The sequence below is a fragment of the Rhinopithecus bieti genome, unplaced genomic scaffold, assembly GCF_001698545.2.
Source record: "Rhinopithecus bieti isolate Rb0 unplaced genomic scaffold, ASM169854v2 scaffold_27006, whole genome shotgun sequence".
NCBI lineage: Eukaryota > Metazoa > Chordata > Mammalia > Primates > Cercopithecidae > Rhinopithecus > Rhinopithecus bieti.
The window spans coordinates 3,648,207-3,667,555 of NW_016813373.1; the positions used below are offsets into that span (position 1 = coordinate 3,648,207).

General features: G+C 43.1%; 1 protein-coding gene across 1 annotated transcript in view; it reads right to left on the reverse strand.

Moving 5' to 3' along the window:
- Positions 1–7,236: 7,236 nt before the first annotated feature.
- The window catches only part of NIBAN1 (niban apoptosis regulator 1), a 182,576-nt gene continuing 170,463 nt past the window's right edge, over positions 7,237–19,349 (reverse strand). The window contains exons 11-14 of the mRNA XM_017848112.1: positions 17,222–17,332; positions 15,203–15,310; positions 11,414–11,525; positions 7,237–9,422 (exon numbers count right to left, since the gene is read on the reverse strand). Of these exons, the coding sequence (XP_017703601.1) occupies positions 8,290–9,422; positions 11,414–11,525; positions 15,203–15,310; positions 17,222–17,332 (1,464 nt within the window). The 3' untranslated portion in view covers positions 7,237–8,289. The remainder of the gene's footprint in view (positions 9,423–11,413; positions 11,526–15,202; positions 15,311–17,221; positions 17,333–19,349) is intronic.

Genomic DNA, 19,349 nt, shown 5'->3' on the forward strand with positions numbered 1-19,349 from the left:
TATGACTTTGCACCTCTTCCCATCCCTCGAACCTCAGTCAGCCTTGTGACTTGCTTTGGCCAATAGAACATGGAGGAAGTGACAGTGCCCTAGTTCTGAGCCCAGCTCTCAAAAGATCTTTTACTTCCTCTTTCTCTGTTCAATCTCTCTCTCTCTCTCTCCTCTCTCTCTCTCTCTCTCTTTCTCTCTGTCTCTCTCTCTCAACCTTGCTTCTACCAAAAGGAGCCTGGACTAGCCTGCTGAAATCTGGGAGACCACATGGAGTAGAGCCCAGTTGTCCCAGTTGTGGCAAGGCTAGACCAACATACAGCCAGCCAATTCCTAAACATGTTGAGAGAACAAGCCAGGCACCTGGTGCTTGACCCGTAGTCTTTTGAGCTTACTGTTTGGAAGTACTGAGTTTTGGAGTGGTTTCGTTTTGTATCAATTGCAATATGACATGCCTGGTTCCACTAGTTACTAGCTATGTCACCTTCAGGAAGTGGCTTGACTTCTCTGAGGCTCACTTTATTCATCTGTGCTTAAATGTCTATTACACATTATCTCTTTTAATACTCATAATTCTGTGATGTGGGTGCCATTATTCTCGTTCTACAAAGAAAAGAATTCTTGTAAAGCTTACGTGGTTAGCCCGAGGTAACACAGTGAGTTGACAGCCATACAACTTTCTCATAAAGAATCTCAAGGAAAGTAAACTAAGTTTGTAGGTGACTTAGTGAAGAATTCCAAAATGCAATTTGAGAAGTGGGAGAGGCTCATTTATATTAACAGTATCTCCCTTAAGTTGAATAATTGAAAATTTTAGTACAGAAAAGATTACTCAGAAGTCTGAATGTAGTGAAGGCAAGGGCTGATTGTTTTGTTTGCCACTGTATTCCCAGGGCCTACCAGAGTCTGCAGCACATTAGTAGATATCAATAAATATTATTCGATGTTAATTAAAAATATTTATTGATATCTACTGATGAATCCATGAATGAATCCTGACTGACAAATGGTACATGGAGAACACCATCTATTCTAACAACTGAATAAAAGATTTAGTGATTCAAAACTTAAGAAAGGGCAGCGATGGACAGATCACACCCTTAAGCCCCTCCCTGTGATAAATGGGCAGAGGTAATGGGGATGAAAGAACTAAAGTCTACCTCCCAACCCCAAGTTCTTAGATGAAAGCTTGGCCTTGACATGGAAATGAGATGGAAATTTCCAACTACAATATGCTGAGTTCCTTTTGGTTTACTTTTGAAGTTTTTAAAAAGAAAGGGGGACCAGGAAATTATGATACCTGCCCAAGATATTATAAAGGGGTCTGCTACCAGTGCAAAGAGATTCAGCAGGGCACATGTGAGATTAGTAATTGCAGAAAGATAAAACTCTTTCATGACTGTTATCCCATGGAATTAATATTATTCAATAAACCAGTCACACAAGTAAAAAAAAAAAAAAAAGAAAAGAAAAGTGAAGCCTCCAATAGATGGAAATAGAAACACCTTCCTTTTTTCCTTCATATGATCTTTCTCAAACCAGTGTACACAAAAGCTGTTCCCCACGTGGTCCAGGCAATAGCACAGAATAAAGAGAGCAAGGAGGGGAAAGTTGAAGTCTCACCAGGAGAAGCCACCTCTTAGCTTCAAAATCACCTCTGCGTCTTGTAGGAATTTCTTCATTTCCCCACCCCAACTGTGTCTTGTTACTCCCTCATCCCAATTTGGAATTGCTAACACAAAGGGAGTTCTTGCTACTATACATGTATACTGCTTTGTGTGGAGTCCAGAAGTGGAAAAACACAACGGAATCTGCAGGAGGTCGGAGCAGCGTTCCTAGAGGGACCCTGATTCCTGGAGAGTGTGTGGGGCTGCCATAAAGGGGTCTTGGTAAAAATCACCTTCAGGGTGGGTAGCTAGATTTTGGATGCTGGTTTATGATAAAGAAGTCATAAAGGAGGCAAGAAATAAAGAGCAGGCTTAAGAAGTTCAACAACTGTCCTGTGTCCATGTGTTCTTTCGAGTGGTGGGGAGCTGGGGGAGAGATAGCATTAGGAGAAATGCCTAATGTAAATGACGAGTTGATGGGTGCAGCAAACTAACATGGCACATGTATACATATGTAACAAAGCTGCATGTTGTGCACATGTACCCTAGAACTTAAAAAAAAAAAAAAAGTTCAACAACCAAACTTGACATTTCTTGAGTAGACTCAGGAGCAGCCCTACATTTGTGCTGCCAGAACCCTTCCTCCGCTTCTTGCAGAACCATGATTTGCTTCTCAATCTTCCCAAATGGACTGAGCTCCCTAAAAAGCGGGGACCATATCTGTTTCTCTGTTCCCTGCCCATCCACAGGAGAAGAGCTTGCCAGAGGTAGATGCTGTCCATGAACTCTTGGGCATTTGCTTGTGTTTTGCAGACTTGGGTGCAATTCAAGGGTGACCTTCTTAACTTTTTGCATTGATTACATCATAGAGAACTTAAGAAAATCCAGTGGCAGCCACTGCCCTGAGAACTAGGAAGCAGCTCATAGTATTGATAGCTAGCTTGACTTGGGGGTAACTTGGCTCTGAAGCTCCTCCCAGAGGTGTGGGTATGCATAAGCGTATGGTCAGTTTTCATCACTGAAACGGAACTCTCCCAGTAGGCTGAGGGTAAATAAAGTTACCAACTTCACAGCCACTTGTGGCATGCTGAGGGGTCATTAGCTACATCTCCACTTGTCTTCTACATCTGGAGTGGATGCTATTTATCTATTCCTTCAACTTTTTTTTTGGTATAGAGTCTCGCTCTGTTACCCAGGCTAGAGTGCAGTGGCATGATCTTGGCTCACTACAACCTCCGCCTCCCAGGTTCAAGTGATTCTCCTGTCTCAGCCTCCTGAGTAGCTGGATTACAGGGGCCTGCCACCACACCCAGCTAATTTTTGTATTTTTAGTAGAGACGGGGTTTTGCCATGTTGGTCAGGTTGGTCTCGAACACCTGACCTCAAGTGATCTGTCCATCTCGGCCTCTCAAAGTGTTGGGATTACAGGTGTGAACCACCGCGCCTGGCCCCTTCAACATGCATTAAACATTTGCTGTTGAGCTTTGTATTCCTTCGCTATGATTACAAAGATTACAGACAGGGTACCTGTCCCAAAGGCACAGGCAAGGTAAATGCTGCAGTAGAGTGAGAGAGGATGACCAGAAGTGGGCAAGAAAATTAGGGTGAGAGTTCAGAAAAGTGTTACTGGCTGTGGGGACAGGGTGGATTTAGCCTGACTTACCCTGACACTTACAGGAAAAGTGGGAATTGGCCAGATGGAGATGAGAGAGCCAGATGTTTTTAGCAAAAGGAAGAATGTGGCAAAGATTCAGCGGTGTTCAAGCAGGGGCGGCTCCAAGTGTGGCTGAGGAGAGAATAGCTTTAGTTGACCCTCCCAAGACTCATGGATCCTGTCCAAGCCATACCCAATAAACATATGACCTCAGAAAAAACTCTGCAAACAGTTTTAAATCAACTCCCTGTCCCTTAATTCCAATCTGAATTTTGGCTCTAAGTGGAAGAAGGTCTGAGGGGGCCACAATGAAAGTGATTCTTGCATCCTGGAAGTTTGGTATGGAAGGGGGAGAAGGAATGATTGCCACACCAAGTGCCCCCCTCACTGGTGGACTTGATTTCTCCAATGTTTCTTCCTCTCTCACCTGAAGCTGTTGGTATGACTAGAGTTAAAGGTGAGATTATAGACAAGATGTAGGCCAGGTGAGGAAGTGAATACTCATTTGGGGTTCTCCCTGGCCAGGTCCACACTGAGAATTTGAGTTTGCTGATGTCAAGGATCATGTCTACTATGTTCACTTGTTTCTCCACCACCCACTGCAGTGCCTAAGAGGTGACCAGTCATTATTTTTTTGATGAATGAATCCACGGATAAATGAGCAACTGTGGACACGGCAAATACATACTGTCTTATATATAATTACAGAAAGAATGAATGTTTTGCTCAATGTTACCCAATGAAAATAAATTTAAGTTTGAACAGCAGTTCAGTTACATCAAGAGTAATTGCCCACTGCTGTATTATGAATGTGATCCAATTCCCGGAGACATAAGCGTATGAATTATCAAAGCATAATTACACCTGACACTACATGGCTTCCCTGCAGATTCCTTCTGACAACAGAAAAGTAAAAGTTCCATGATACAGCAAGAGTGACTCACCTTTTCATTTCAGAGGGCTGTACCTCCCAACTCAAGTGTGACATCTGCTTAAAAGATGAAACCAGCCTCCTTCCAAAGAAATGACATCTGGTCGGCTCTTCAAGGATGAACATTTTATTGGAATATAGGCACTTGGCAGAGTAAATACATGGTTACAAAGTGTTTTAAGTTTATTTGCTTTATATAGTGACCAGAAAAGTCAATCCACAGTGTCGATTTTTTTCTTGAAGTTGCAGACTTTAGAAGGCAAACCCTCAAACCCATCTCTTTATGGTAAAGTGTGAAGGCACATGTTGCCAACTGTTGCACCGAGTGAAACTATTATTATTAAGTCAGTGATGCCCTTCCCTTCTCCACATCAAAATTGCTATGAATCACATATCACTTAACCTTTTATAATGAACAAAATCACTTTTGTCTTGGGGAATTGTGAAACCTTTTGAAATCACTAGCTCCGATATAGCAGACTACAAAACCAGAGTTGAGAATTTTATAATAAAAAATGTAAAGCTAGAAAACTTTTGTACAAGTTGGAATCTTACCCTGGTAGTCTCCAAAATCTTTTGGAAAAGATTACTATGTGTAATGCAAAAAAAAAAAAAGTTTACTATGTGTAATGCAAGGCACTTGTGTCTCTGCTCAAAGCTACAAGGGAAAAAATGACAAACCCAATTTTTTTCAAGGAAAATATTTTTTCTTTGTGAAAGATCAGTAGTAAAAGAACTAGTTTAAAGTCATGGAGTTTTTGCCAAAAACCATGTCTCGAGGTTTTATGCATTTCTAATGGCTTTGCCCATAGGAGAGATCCCCAGAGTGGCACACAGAGGCTTTTCATGCCATTCATTTAGATCAGAATAACCTTGCTCCAATCTGGAAACCACTGAAATGACCCGTGCAAGTCTGTATGAAAAGCAAAACAAACTCATGTGATATGAAGTTATTCCATTCATCTTGTTAAAATGATGACAGAGTATTTTAAATGCACTCTAGTTTCCTGTTCCATCTTCAAATTTAACAATTATCCTGCTTATTCCAGAAAACTTGTCTTTTTTTTTTTTTTTTTTGAGACAGGGTCTCATTTTGTTGCCCAAGCTGGAGTGCAGTGGTACAATCATAGTCACTGCAGCCTCAACTCCCCTCACTCAAACAATCCTCCTGCCTCAACCACCCAAGTAGCTAGAACTGCAGGCACACACCATTATTATTTTCTGTAAGGATGAGATCTTGCTATGTTGCCCAGGCTTGTCTAGATCTGCTGGGCTCAAGTGACCCCCCCACCTCAGTCTCCCAAAGTGCTGGGATTATAGGTGTAAGCTACCGCATCCAACCCAATAACTTGTCCTTAGTGAAATATGTACAGCAAATTCTTTGATTATATTCTGGAGTACATCCTGCCAAATAGTGCCCAGTCCTCCCTAACCTACATGATGAATAATTTAGGGCATTGATGTTCATCCATCCAATGCAGTGAAATGTACTCTCTTTTAGGTTTGAAAAAAATCTCTTAGCTTTCCAGGGGGTGCAAGAAGCCCTGCATTCAGCAAATAAAGGAAGCCAGGAAGCTCTGGTGTGAGGTCCGCCTGGGCTGGGACTCCACACTACCGTCTCAGGGAGTCAGGCAGTCTTTGTGGGGCTGGGCACTGCTTCTTTGGCTTCCTGCCTTACTAGGCAGTGCATCTGGCCATCTGCCCCTTGGACTTTGGACTTTACTTAAGAGAAAACTCAACAAGGGCAGAAAGCCCAATTCAAAACGTCTCTCTGCCTAACAGCAGGCCCCAAATAGCCCCAGCACAGCAGTGTTCTGGGTGTCCAGTTCCCACATTTCCCGAGCAGCCTGATGCATGCCAGGTCCTCTGCACCAGGGATATTAAAGTGACTCAAGGAGGCAGGAAGCCATTATTCAAGGCTGTGGGTTTCTAGCAGAAAGCACAGATGATGACTAAATCCTAGTTTCTGTCCTTTAAGAGAGGAGCCTCTTGGAGAGACAGGAAGTAAACCTAATTTCAACACACCACGCTAAATGCCAGGATATGAGTGAGCACTGCGGAAAGCAGAGACTGGGGGAGAAGTGGCCTTTACTTTCTTCACCTATGGTGGGATCCCTCAAAGACATGAGGATCTAAACACTCCAAGAAAAGTTGCAACAATTAAATATGATATTATACAGATATTATTATTCAGGTTTATGACCTAGAAATTCTTCATGGGAGGGCTGAAGAGGGTGATATTTTAATTTATGGTTAAATGGTTGAACTGTGTGTGAAGCAAATGCTCTAAAGAACTGATATAAATTTACTTGATAATGATGATCTAAACAAGTTCTCAACAAATATTTTGAGATCTGATATTAAAATTTGGGGAGGGGCCAGGATTACAGCTCACACCTATAATCCCAGCACTTTGGAAGGTCGAGATGGGTGGATCACTTGAAGTCAGGAGTTTGAGACCAGTCTGGCCAACATGGTGAAAACCCATCTCTACCAAAAATACAAAAATTAGCCGGGAGTGGTGCCACACGGCTGTAATTCCAGCTATTTGGGAGGCTGAGAGAGGAGAATCTCCTGAATCCAGGAGGCAGAGGTTGCAGTGAGCCGAGATCACACCACTGCACTGCAGCCTCAGCAACAGAGTAAGACTCCATCTCAAATAAAATAAAATAAAATAAAATAAAATAAAATAAAATAAAATAAAATAAAAAGTGGGGGAGGGAAACCAAGATGTAATACCTGGGACTGGAGATTTTAGGAAACGATCCGGTATTTTTCTGAAGGAGAAAAGAACAACTCCTTTTATCTTTTAGAAGTAAGTCTCTTCCACTTTCAGCATTAATGGTTATAGGTCACCATCCATTAAGAAGATGTGTTTTGTCTATTTCCATTAAAATGTAAGTTCTAAGAGGAAGGAACAAAGTTCTTTTGCAACATGGTATCCCCAGTGCTTGGTATATAACAGAGACTCAATTAGCTTGCTGAATGACAAAACTAATGATTTCAGCTTTTGGTAACATCTTTGGAACTTGAGGGCATATACCTTGGCTTTTGTCTTTATTTATCCATTCATTTTGTGCCCTTCTGGGAATGAACTAGGACTGTTTCAATGGAAAGAGAAAAAAAAAAACGCTGTCATAGTTTGAAAATTGGCATATGTTTTCTTCCAGATTAAATTCCCTTGGACCTTTTAATTTACGCTAGAACGAGCACCTTATCTTTTCTTTCTTTTTTTTTTTTATTACTAAGCTCAACACAGTGTGTGGCATGCAGTAACTGTTCAAATAATGTTTGTTTAATTGATGGGCTTTAGGCTTGATAACTCAGCTAAGCCCTTTGCACAGTCTAAGCCTAATTTGGAATGCTTTCAGGCTTACCCAGGCCAATAAAATTTTCTTGCCTCATCTGAATTTCCTGAAAATGTGATTAATTAATAAGAATCATCAAGATTAATTAATAAGAAATCGATAGCAGGATGAGTAACAGGCCCAGATAGTCCCACAGATCACACCTTCCGCCCTCCATTTCCGCTTAGCTTCTCCTGAATCTATTGGGCGTGATTGCCTCTGTGGGGCTACAGCCAGCAGGGGTGACTGTTCATGACCTACCCTCTCTTGCAGCCTGACTGTGGACAAATGCTGAGTTTTTAAGCGATGGTGAAGTAGGCATAGTAGATAGTAAAGCTAGACTTATACTATACATTTGCATTCTCAAACAAAATTAAAAAGCCTTAAAGTGCATAAGAAGATTGCACCACCGAAAAGTAAAGAGTATATTCAAAACTGTCATCCTACTGTTTTCTCTGTCTTCCCTGCAATACATTCCCTTCTTAGACATCCTCAGCTCCCTCTCACCCCAAGTACGCCATTGCCTTTGTAATTCTTATTCAAATACTAAAGCAAAAATTCATGGTAGAACAATTCATTTCCACAAAGGTTTGCCTCAGTTGCTCATGCCCTGTGTGCATTTCCTCTGGTTTTATTATTCAAATTCAGAAAATACTTAAACATTTTTTGGTAACAGCTTACTTTGGTAACATGCAACCCCTAAGTGTACCCCTATAACCCTTTGGCTTTGTTCAGAGAAAGACTTTAGCCAAATGGTCCCTTTCACTCCTCTGAGGGCAGCTCTGGGGAACTCTCCTGAGCACCTTCTCCCTCCTTCACATCATCTTTGTGTGACAGCAGGACATCCGTGTTTGGAGCATCCTCTACCATCCACTGACACTCATGAACATGGGCTACCTTGATCTCCTCTGCATTCACACTGCCTGTGACCTGGGCCACGCTGCTTTGCCCTCCCATCTCTTCCTGTTCCTCAGAAACCTGGCTCTCACTAAGGCAGACGGGGTCAGAACCTAAAGTGCAGCCCTCTTGCTGTGAGGCCTCCCTGTCCTCGGTGCCCTTGCCCCCTCTTCCTTCATGGGCAGTGAGTGTGTAGGCTTCTCCTGGGAGCTCCCCCTCCACGGGCCCCAGGGGCTCCTCGGTGAGGCCTCCACTGGCTCGCGGAGAGGCTGGGGTGCCTACCTCTGGAAATCCCCCCAACTCCTCCCCACGGGCCTCGGGACAGGGAGTTTGGGCCTCCCTCTCACTGACTTCACTTTCTTCACAGTTGTCCAGATGGGTGGCACCTGCCTGACTGGGCTCTTTTTCCTCTTCTTCTTCATTTTCTTGGGGAACGTGACTCTCCCCGTTCGTATCTTCTTCTATCACTGGAGCAGAGTCCACTGGTACTTCCATGGATGCTGTCAGCAACTTTCTGAGCTCCTTCAAAGAACCTGAGGCAGCGATGGGTTCTGGATCTTCCTGGGTGGGTTCTTCACCCTCAAGGGTCCCTCCAAGCTCCAGCTCTGATGAACGTGTGCCTGGGAGTCCTGCCGTGTCCTCTGCCGTGTCCTCTGCCGTCACAGGACTCGCCACGAGGTCATCCACTCTTGAAATAATCACCTGCTCAGTCCCACCCGGGGGTAGGCTTGGCCCAGGGAGAGAAAGGCTTTCTCCTTTGGCCAACGAGCTAGGGACCTCAGGCTGCTTCTCTTCCTCCGACTCCTGGAATACTTCGTTACTGAGGGTCTCACTACCCGGAACTCCTGGCAGAATGGCAGAAGCTCTCCTGGCAGGGCTGGCCTGGTTTGACCCTGTGAGGGGCTTTAGATCTGTTAAGCTGGACACACTTTCACTGGGCAAGGCCATGTTATCTTCAAATAAGTTGTGTTTCTTCAGGAGAGCAGCTTCCTTTATCACTGAGAGATATCAGAAAACAAAACATGATATTAACACTCTGCCCTGGTCAGCCTGGATTTTCTGATTTTATTGAGAAGCCAAAGTCCTCTCTCAGCCTCTCTGGCTATCCAAATTTCTCTATTTCAAGACCCAGTTTACATCCAGGGAGCCTTCCCTGATGACCAAAGACTGTCAACTGTTTCCAAACTCTGGGCCTCCATAGCACTTATTCAAACAGCAAACATTTGCAGGGCATTTAACGTGGGACAAGCCCTGGGAATGCAGAGATGAATAAACTATAGCCTTTGTTTTCAAGACACTCAGGGTCTGCAATAGCATCACCTATATCCCTCAGGGAGGCCCCAGCACATTTTATTAGCTGCTAAGATGGCTGGCTTCAGTTTGTCCACCTGGACTGAAATCCTCTAGGGCAGGGGTAGGCCTTACACTTCTCTGCTTTACCTTGCAGTACAGTCCTGAATGTGTAATAGGTACTCGGTACTGCACATGCAGAGGAGAGGGCCGAAATGAAGATCCGTGTGCATCTAGCTCAGTTTCAAAGGCCACCAGAGGGGCAAATCTAATAAGAACAACAACAGCAGGTGACATTTTTGACCACAGGCCTCCTACTTACGGCAGTGCAGGGGCTGTAGTGCCCAAAAATATCACATCCCAGGACTGCCATTCATATCAAAGACAGTATAGATTTGTGTATTCAGCATAGCTTTTCAGCAGCTAGCTGCCGAGTTTCCTTCTCTAACAAAATCAATATATTGTGACAATTTTCTAACAGAGAGCAATAAAGTGTCTGGAGGAAAGGAGTCTTTTTCTAAATCACCCAAAGGTGCCCATGGTGGGCTGGCAGTGGCCTTGACTGAGCCCTTCCTTGGTGTAGACACTGCGCCAACATCTTCATATTCCTGACTTCATTGGATTCCCTAGAATTAGCTACTGGGACCTGGGGCTTGTGCTTGGCCAGTTTTCATTGAGGAAGGTCTTTTGTGATACTTAAGACCTTCCCTCTTTTTTTTCTCCTTCCCAAAGGAGATCAGATATGTTTCAGGCCCATGGTTTGATGGTGGCCCTCTCCAGCCTTTTTTTTTGAGACCTAGTCTCACTCTGTCACCCAGGCTGGAATGCAGTGACACAATCTCACTCACTGCAACCTCTGCCTCCTGGGTTCAATCGATTCTCCTACCTCACCTCTGGAGTAGCTGGGATTACAGGCATGCACCATCACGCTCAGCTAATTTTTAAATATTTTTAGTAGAGATGGGGTTTCACCGTGTTGGCCAGGCTGGTCTCAAACTCCTGACCTCAAGTGATCTGCCTGCCCCAGCCTCCCAAAGTGCTGGGATTACAGGTGTGAGCCACCATGCCTGGCCCTCCAGCATATTTTTAACAAGTTTTCCTATCCACAATCCAATCCCAGGCAAGGGATCCCTGAGGATACCGGGTGCCAGGGTCCTACCGAGACTTGCATGACACTGCGTCATCACCCTGCACCTTTTTCTGTCCAGCTGAGTGTAGGCTGGGAATGTGTTGAGAGAGCCATTAACAAGCCTTGCTGCTGGAATTGCCTGTTCTCAGCTTTGGTGAGTGGGGGGCAGGGATAGTTATAAGCCTGTGCCTAAGAAAAGCCCTTTTCCCTTTGTTCTGTCTGGAATAGCAAGAGGAAAACAGCTCTTCATGAGAGACCCGAGATTTAATCTCACTAAGCCTCAACTTTCTCATCTGTAAAATGAAACTTAAAATTCCCATCTCACAGCATTCATATTTTTGTATTAAAAAGGGAAAATAATATCTAAAGTGCCAGCTTAGTGTGTGCTTAATCATAATGCTCAATGAAGGTTAGTATCCTTCCTTCTTTCCTTCCCTCTCCTCACTGTCTCCCCACCTCACCAATGTCCATTTCCTCTTCTCTTTTCCTCCAGACTAGCCTTACAGAATCCTGTTTCAGGGATGCTCCCCTCTAGGGAGAGTCCCTGCAGCACCAGGTAATCCTCCTTACCTTTCAGAGTTTCATCAAGCAGGATCTGATGTAAAATCTCCTCATAGACATTTTCAACGTGAATCATATTGGTATGATCTGCAAAGATGAACTGCTCATATTTCTGAAGCTCCTGGAGAGCAAGAGATAAGAAGATAAAGACGAAAAGGCATGAGATGCCTGTTCTTAGAGGAGATACAGAAAAGACGATTCCCACTCATGATTCCTCTCTTGGAGGGCATGGGAGAAGGATAATGTTGGCCCAGGGGCAAATTACTCAATTCAACAATATTTTACTGGGTTCCCTTCAATTCAATTCATTGTCTAGGCACCATGCCTGACCTCAACACATCTATTACTGTCCATGATAAAGTGCAGAACTCACTCAGCCATTGGTGATTCCTTTCCCTTTCCTTGTACTGGCCATGCATTTTATGCACTTCATGGGGGAAGACAGCAGTGATTTTTTTTTTAATCATCTCAAGGCCTCAATAGTAGGTTTGGAGCCTCCTTTTTTTCCCTCATCACTAAGATGTTTCCTTCTTCCTTTTTTTAAAAAATTACAACAGCACTTTACCAAGGTATGTTATATATAGTAAAATGTACAGATAAGTACAGCTCAATGATTTTAAATATGTAAATATACTTATGTAACCATAACCCAGATCAAGAAGGAGAACATTTCCGTCATCCCCAAAGTTCCCCCACTCCCCTTTCCAGTCTGTACCCCTCAAGATATGAGCACTGATTTTATACCTATCATGATAGATTGGTTTTTGCTTGTTCTTGAACTTTATAGACATGAAATCATAATTATTTTGTTTGTTTTTGAGATTCATCCATGTTGCTACATCTATCAGTAGCTCATTCCTTTTTATTGTTAAGTGGTATTCATTATATGGATAAACAAAAATTGTTTATCTGCACTCACGTTGATGAAAATTGAGATTTTCAATTTTCAAGCATAAATATAATTGCTGTGAACATTCTTGTACATATATTTTTTTGTGGATTTAAGGGCTTGTTCATGTTGGGCATATACCTAAAAGTAAAGTTGGGTCATAGGGTAGATGTACGCTTAACTTTATTAGAATGGGGCCACTTTGGGGGTTGGGAGAATCTCTAGGCAAGGGCTCTTCAGAAACATTTCTTTCTCTTCAACTGGCCCTGACATTCATTGATTCCTTCTAGGATAGCCCAGGAATGGTGCAACCCTTAACTCTCCCTCTTTTCCAAGGGTTTCCAAATGGCTTGCCTTTTATCAGCATGAGGACAGGGCAGGGATCAAAATGTACCAAATTATATCCCAGAGATTAATTCGGTAATCCTTGCACCTAGTGGTGCTGGGGCATGGCTTCCCACATGCGGCTCTTAAGAGAATCAGGGACTTATCATGGGATTTGTGGTCTCTTGCCTGGAAGGACAGTATTTACAGCAGGTGATCAGAAGCACCACCTCAGACAACTCTCAGTGCTAGGACTTTGGGGCACTGTAGCCCAGATCACAGTGGGTAATAATGGGTTCCTTTAAACCCAGCCAAGAAGAAAGACAAAGGATTGAAGAGACATGAGCTTCAATGACCCCTAGAGGGTCTAGAGGCAGGACTGTTGCACAGATTTGAGAAAAGCATTGCCCAGGAGACTGGAGATTGCCCTGGACTAGACATGGGACCTTGGTGAGCCATATCACTGCTCTGTGCCTCTGTCTCTTCCTCTGCTAAACGAGAGGCACAGACTCATGCCTACAACACCCTTTCATCCTTCCCATGTGGTCTCCCATTCCTACTCCCCTGATTGTCATTCATCCCTCAGGACTGGGTGAAAGCATGACCCTGGAAGTCCTTCCTGGCTGCAGAAGCAGAGTTTGGCACTTTCATTGGAACTCTTCCCCATGCAGCAACTGCTGTGTTCCTCACATGGCGTCCTGTTTGCCTGTCTCCCACTCTCTACCATGAACTCCAGAACTGCAGGGATGCTGGCCTGGCATAATGCCTGGATCATATGTGATACACATCTAATACATATTTGCTGACTCAATAAACAGTAGATCTTTAAATTTTCAACCAGCTAAATAATTCTGTGGGAAGGAGTACTTTCTATGGCCATGTATACTGTCATGAAGTGACCAACTTTACAAAACAGGTCTTCTATATTGAATTGGTTGAACAGGGCCATAGGTTTACTTCCCTCGGCCAATTAATTTAGTATCACTGAAGGTAGGTGTTGGGGAGTCAGAATCATTTTTTCACAGTTCCCCAGACAATTCTAATACATAGCTCTGGCTGAGGTTGAGTACCACAGATCTAGGAAGCTGCTACTTATAGAGCCAAGGGAAATGCACTTTAGCAAAATAAAAACTCCTTCTAGGAAGCAGATAATTCCCTCATTCATCTATTCTGCAAATCCAGATTTCTAAAAAGCTCTTGAAGCTGATATAATATCCTCCATTACGAAAAACGCTGGGTCACAGGCTCTTTTGAAATCAATGCCTCCTGATTAAAAAATTACAAGAGCCTCTTACAGATTGGGCACAGCACACTCCGTTGATGCTTGGAAAGAGGGGAGCCGATGAGAAGGAGAACCTCCTTACCTTTCTCCTGAAAGAAGGTGGATTTGAGGCCCCCAAACTGCCTTTGTGATTGAAAAAAAAAAAAATTCTAAGCAGAACATCTGTGTGCAAACCCACCTAGCAGTGGACACCATCATCATTTGGCTGCTGAACTGTTCTGCCATGTAAGGTCAAGGGTCAATCCCTTGGCTTAATCAAATCCTTTCCTATTAAAGAACTATGCCCCAGAAATAAATGCCAAATACATCTAATATGCTGATGATGATCTGAAGAAAAACAACACTTACAGACTATAAAAATGACCAAAGAAATGTCTGCGGTAAAATAACTCATGCAAAGGATTTTAATGTTCCAGTGCTTGGAGACTCTCTGAGCTGCCAAAAACCTCTTTATCATTTGCTCCAAGAGGGAGCAGGCCTTGTTCCAGGTTAATAGATCATTTTTGAAATGCAGAAGTAGTAATAATAATAGTGGTAGCAGTACTTGATACAATTTCCTGAGTGCCTATCATGTTACAGGGAAGTGTGAACCGGGTTCACACTCTGGTGGTCACCAGGTCTGTGGCCCTGGCTCAGTGGCTTAACCACACAGGTTTCCTCATTTGTACCATGAGGATATAAATAAAACCTCGCAGAGCTGTTTTCAGTCTCTGCTGGCCCATTGCTCTGCTCTACAGATGAAGTCACACCCTCGTAATCATGGCTCTCACTGGATGCTCAATGTTTGTAGAGGTTTTAAGTGGTTCCATTGATTTCGCTAAACAACATTGCTGGGTTTAACAGAACACATATCCTGTAATCATGTTAGCTAAGATCTTTTTTGGACGCAATGGTCAAGTTTCAGAGGACATGTTGGACCTACGAGTCATACTATAATGAGGAACACCGGTATCCTTAGGTATTCTATGTCAACCCCTAGTTTGACTCAAATTCAGATCACTGCCTTTTGAGATTTTGTCTAGTACAGGGGTCAGCATATCTGGCTAGCATCTTGTTTTTGCAAATAAAGTCTGTTTATATATAGTCAATGGCTGTTTGTGTGCTACAATGGCAGAGCTGAATAGTTGCAACAGAAATAGTGCAGTCCATGAAGCTTAAAAGATTTACTATCTGACCATTTACAAAAATGTCTGCCAATCCCTCCCTGGTCCAGTCTGCTGTTTGCCAGTACACATCACAAAAGAACTTGTTTGAACTTCAGAGGTAAGAAGAGCAAGCTCTTTAGGGTAACTCATCCTCTTACTGGTTTGCACGTGGACGCCAGTGCCTTCTGCACGGTGGGAAGTGTGATTTGAACTAGTGCCTTTTGAAATATCTTCTTTCGGATGGTGCTGCTGTCATAATCATATTGCTGTCAATAAAGAAACATATGTTAAATAGTTACATTACAATCTGTTGACTTATGCTTGTGCAAAAAACTCACCCACCCACTTCACCTCTCTTTTTCCCCTAATGTCTGAGAACTCTTGTATTTCCAAGGCCTCAGAGATCTTTCCATGTAATCCCCTCACACTGCAGGCACAGGTTATAACTGATAATGATCCATCTCACTCTTACCTTTTACAGGTGTGGAAACTGAGGCAAGATCAAAACAGAGTGGTGACTTCTGCATTATAAAGAAGTTGCGGATAGAATTGGGGGGTGAGTTTGTACTTTATTACTCCTGTCCCAGGTAGGTCCATGATCATCTATTACTCCACATCCTCAAAGCAGGGTCAGTGGGTTGTAATGATTTCCACAAGGGAAGAGAAGGCCTGGCTAGTGGCTCCATAAACACTGTGATATGTTAACCAAAGAAGTTCAGTATCCAGCACAAGAAAGATGATGATTCTCTCTGTTCTGCATTGGACATCCCAACATGGAGACCAGGATTTAATTTTAGATCTCACTTCAAGGGGATCACAGATAAATCAGAGTACAGTCATAGGCAGTGAGAAGAATGGTCAGGCCAAGTGAAGAACAGTTAAAGAGACCAAGGTGTTTATACTGGAGATAATAACTTAGGGCAAGTTATAACTTATTCAAACAACCAAAGGCTGCCACGTGGAAGAAGGTTCTGAATGAAGTGGGTAGAACTGGAATGACCAGTGGTGAGAACTTTGGTCTAACATAAGAAAGCATGTTCTTGCTGTCAAGAACTCAAATGGGCTATCCTGAGAGGCAAAAAGCAACCTGCCAGTGCAGGTGTCGGAGCACGAGTGGGATCACCCCTTGAGGGAAGCTGCTGAACACTGAACATGAAGTTGAACTAAAGGCACTCAAAATCTCTCTCAAACCTGTGGTCCTAATATTTGAACACCTTTCTACATTTTTTCTTCCTTTCTTTCTGTATGCTAAAGCATTTGACACTGACACTATCTTTTTTTTTAGTTCCATTGCAATTTCATTATTATGTGTGTTACCATGATCAGTATCATTTTTAATATCAGTGAATTGGTTGCTAGAGTTTCCTCTTGCTTGTGAAGCATCAAGATCAAGTCTGAAATTCAGAGATCACCCGTAGGCTCTGTGGGACTTTGATCTTCTGTTCCAAAGCACCGTTTAGGATAACTAGAAAGCAGTAAAAAAAATCAGTGGACTAGGTGTATGATCATTTATCCTTAAACTCACCATTGACCAGCCTGTTGAGCTTAATTAAGTCATATTAGCTTTTACAGAATCAGTTCCTCATCTGTACAAGGGGGGCATATTCTAGTGAATGCACAAGTTCTTGTAGGGATCAAGTAAAAGCTTTTAAAATATAACATATGCGCAAGCTCCTATTATTAAAACTATTTTAATATACACTTAGCTGAAGTACATTTAAAACAATTTCATATGGTAGGTTTCTTTTCCTTGGAGTATTTCCTTTGCCATGAGGTTTTGATTTTTCAATAAAATATTTGCCAGTTTAATGGATGTTACTATATTTGTAACCTCTTTGAAGAAAGAAGCTGTGCCTTGCCTATTTTTACATCCCATACAATACTTATAGTGGACAGCCAATAAATGTTTGTCGAGTTCTATCTCTATGAAAGCTGGGACACAGGGCCTCTAGCTGTGGGTAATGATACTGAGGACTAGCAGTGGTCACTAGATGGCAGAAGAGGCATGGAAGTCACACTGGAGAAATCGCAGCAGATTGACAAGTCACTGGACTTCAGAGAGGAAGGAGTGGGGAAAGATTAGAGCGAAGGAGAAAACATGGTATTTTCCATTTCACAAAAGAAACAGGGGTCACGTTCTCATTTTATGCTTCCCACAAACAAGAGAACGGTTTTACCTTTAAGACTCGGAGCTTAACCTTCTCAATGGCAACTGCAGTTTTGGAGGCCTCTCCTTGGAGATGTGGGGAAAGCAACTGCTCAAAAGTGAACACTGCATTCTCCATTAGCTAGAAAGCAGAAGTGACACAGAAACAGACAACAGTCAGAGGCTGGGATCACCAACCACTGGCCTGGCTAAGTGGGCTTGGAGACTAGGAGCCATCAGAGATGAGTCCCCTCGGCTGTTACTCTGGGGGTGACCCAGAGCAACATGACCCCATCACCAAGACTATGAAACAAATGTTCACGTGGCCACAGCGGGAACAGGAAGAAGTTGGAAAACCCAAGGCCATGGGACTGAGCAAGCGTTCTGTCATCTCCTGTGGGTACTCCTCTTCTATTCTCTGATACCTGCAGCCACTGACTAAGGGATGAGGCTGGAGCCTTCTTCAACTAGTTTTTGGCTGCACCTCCACTTTTAAGTGGATGTAAAGCCCTCCGCAGCATATCTCTCCCTCTCTCTGCAGGGCTGGGAAGGCAGGAAGGTCAGGGATGGGTGGGGACAGTGGCTGACACGCTCATGACTCAGAAAGCAGAAGTAGTGCAGGTATCTTATTCTCTGCACCTTTGCCTGTGTTCCAGTCACCAGGGTCCAGTATTACGAAAGAGACTTCTGCTAAACTGTTGCCCAATTTTGTTCCTTCTTCCTCTTTCATCCCTCACAACTCAAGGGTTAGCTAAAATGTATCACTTAATCCTGTCCATAACTTTTATGAAAAAAAAAAAAAAGCTCCTTTCTTCCCCAAGCCCGTGATCCCAAAGCATCCAATATATACTTTTTTTTTTTTTTGAGACACAGTTTCGCTTTGTCACACAGGCTGTAGTGCAGTGGCACACTCTTGGTTCACTGCAACATCTGCCTCCAGGGTTCAAGCGAGTCTCGTGCTTCGGCTTCCGAGTAGCTGGGACTACAGGTGCACACCACCATGCCCGGCTAATTTTTTTGTATTTTTAGTAAAGATGGGATTTCGCCGTGTTGGCCAGGCTGGTCTTTTTTTTTTATTTATTTTTTTTTTTTTAATTTAGAAAGAAAAGAGGTTTAATTGACTCACAGTTTCACAGACTTAACAGGAAGCATGACTGGGAGGCCCTCAGGAAACTTACAATCATGGCGGAAGGTGAAGGGGAAACAAAGCGTATCTTACATGGCGGCAGGAGAGAAAGAGTGAAGGGGGATGTGCCACACACTTTCTTTTTTGTTTTCTTTTCTTTTGTTTTGTTTTTTTGAGATGGAGTCTCGCTCTGTCGCCCAGGCTGGAGTGCAGTGGTGCGATCTCTGCCCACTGCAAACTCTGTCTCCCGGGTTCACACCATTCTCCTGCCTCAGCCTCCAGAGTAGCTGGGACTACAGGTGCCCACAACCACGCCCGGCTGATTTTATATATATATATATGTGTGTGTGTGTGTGTGTGTGTGTGTGTGTGTGTGTGTGTGTGTGTGTGTGTGTNGATTTTATATATATATGTGTGTGTGTGTGTGTGTGTGTGTGTGTATTTTTTTTAGTAGAGACGGGGTTTCACCGTGTTAGCCAGGATGGTCTGGATCTCCTGATCTCATGATCCACCCGCCTCAGCCCCACAAAGTGCTGGGACCACAGGCCTGAGCCACTGCGCCCAGCCTGCTTATTGCAGATACTTTTAGATGGTAGAAATACCCTGTTACTCCTCAAACTTTTGTTGTTGATTTCAGCATACGTCAGTAGATCTGGCATGTAAAAATTGTTACTGTGGTGTTCTAATAGTGATTTTCAAATTTCCCTTATTCGCTCTTTATTTATTAATTGGAATTCTGTAAGGAGAAGTTTCCTGTCTCTTTTCTACCATTAATTTATTTATTCAATTATTTATATAAATATGGACTCGCGAATATTTTATTTGGTAGGTTTTATTCCGGTACTATTATAATTTAATTTGGTGCTCAAATTTTTTCAGCTTTGGCTGTTGAGAACACCTTCAGGGTGGTCCTGTGTCCTTTCTGTCTGCCCTATCATTTTTTTTTTAGTTATGTCCTTACTTCCTGGTACACAAAAATGTCCCAGGGTCATGTTGTATTTTTCGTGTCCTAGTACTGGAATCAACAATGTCT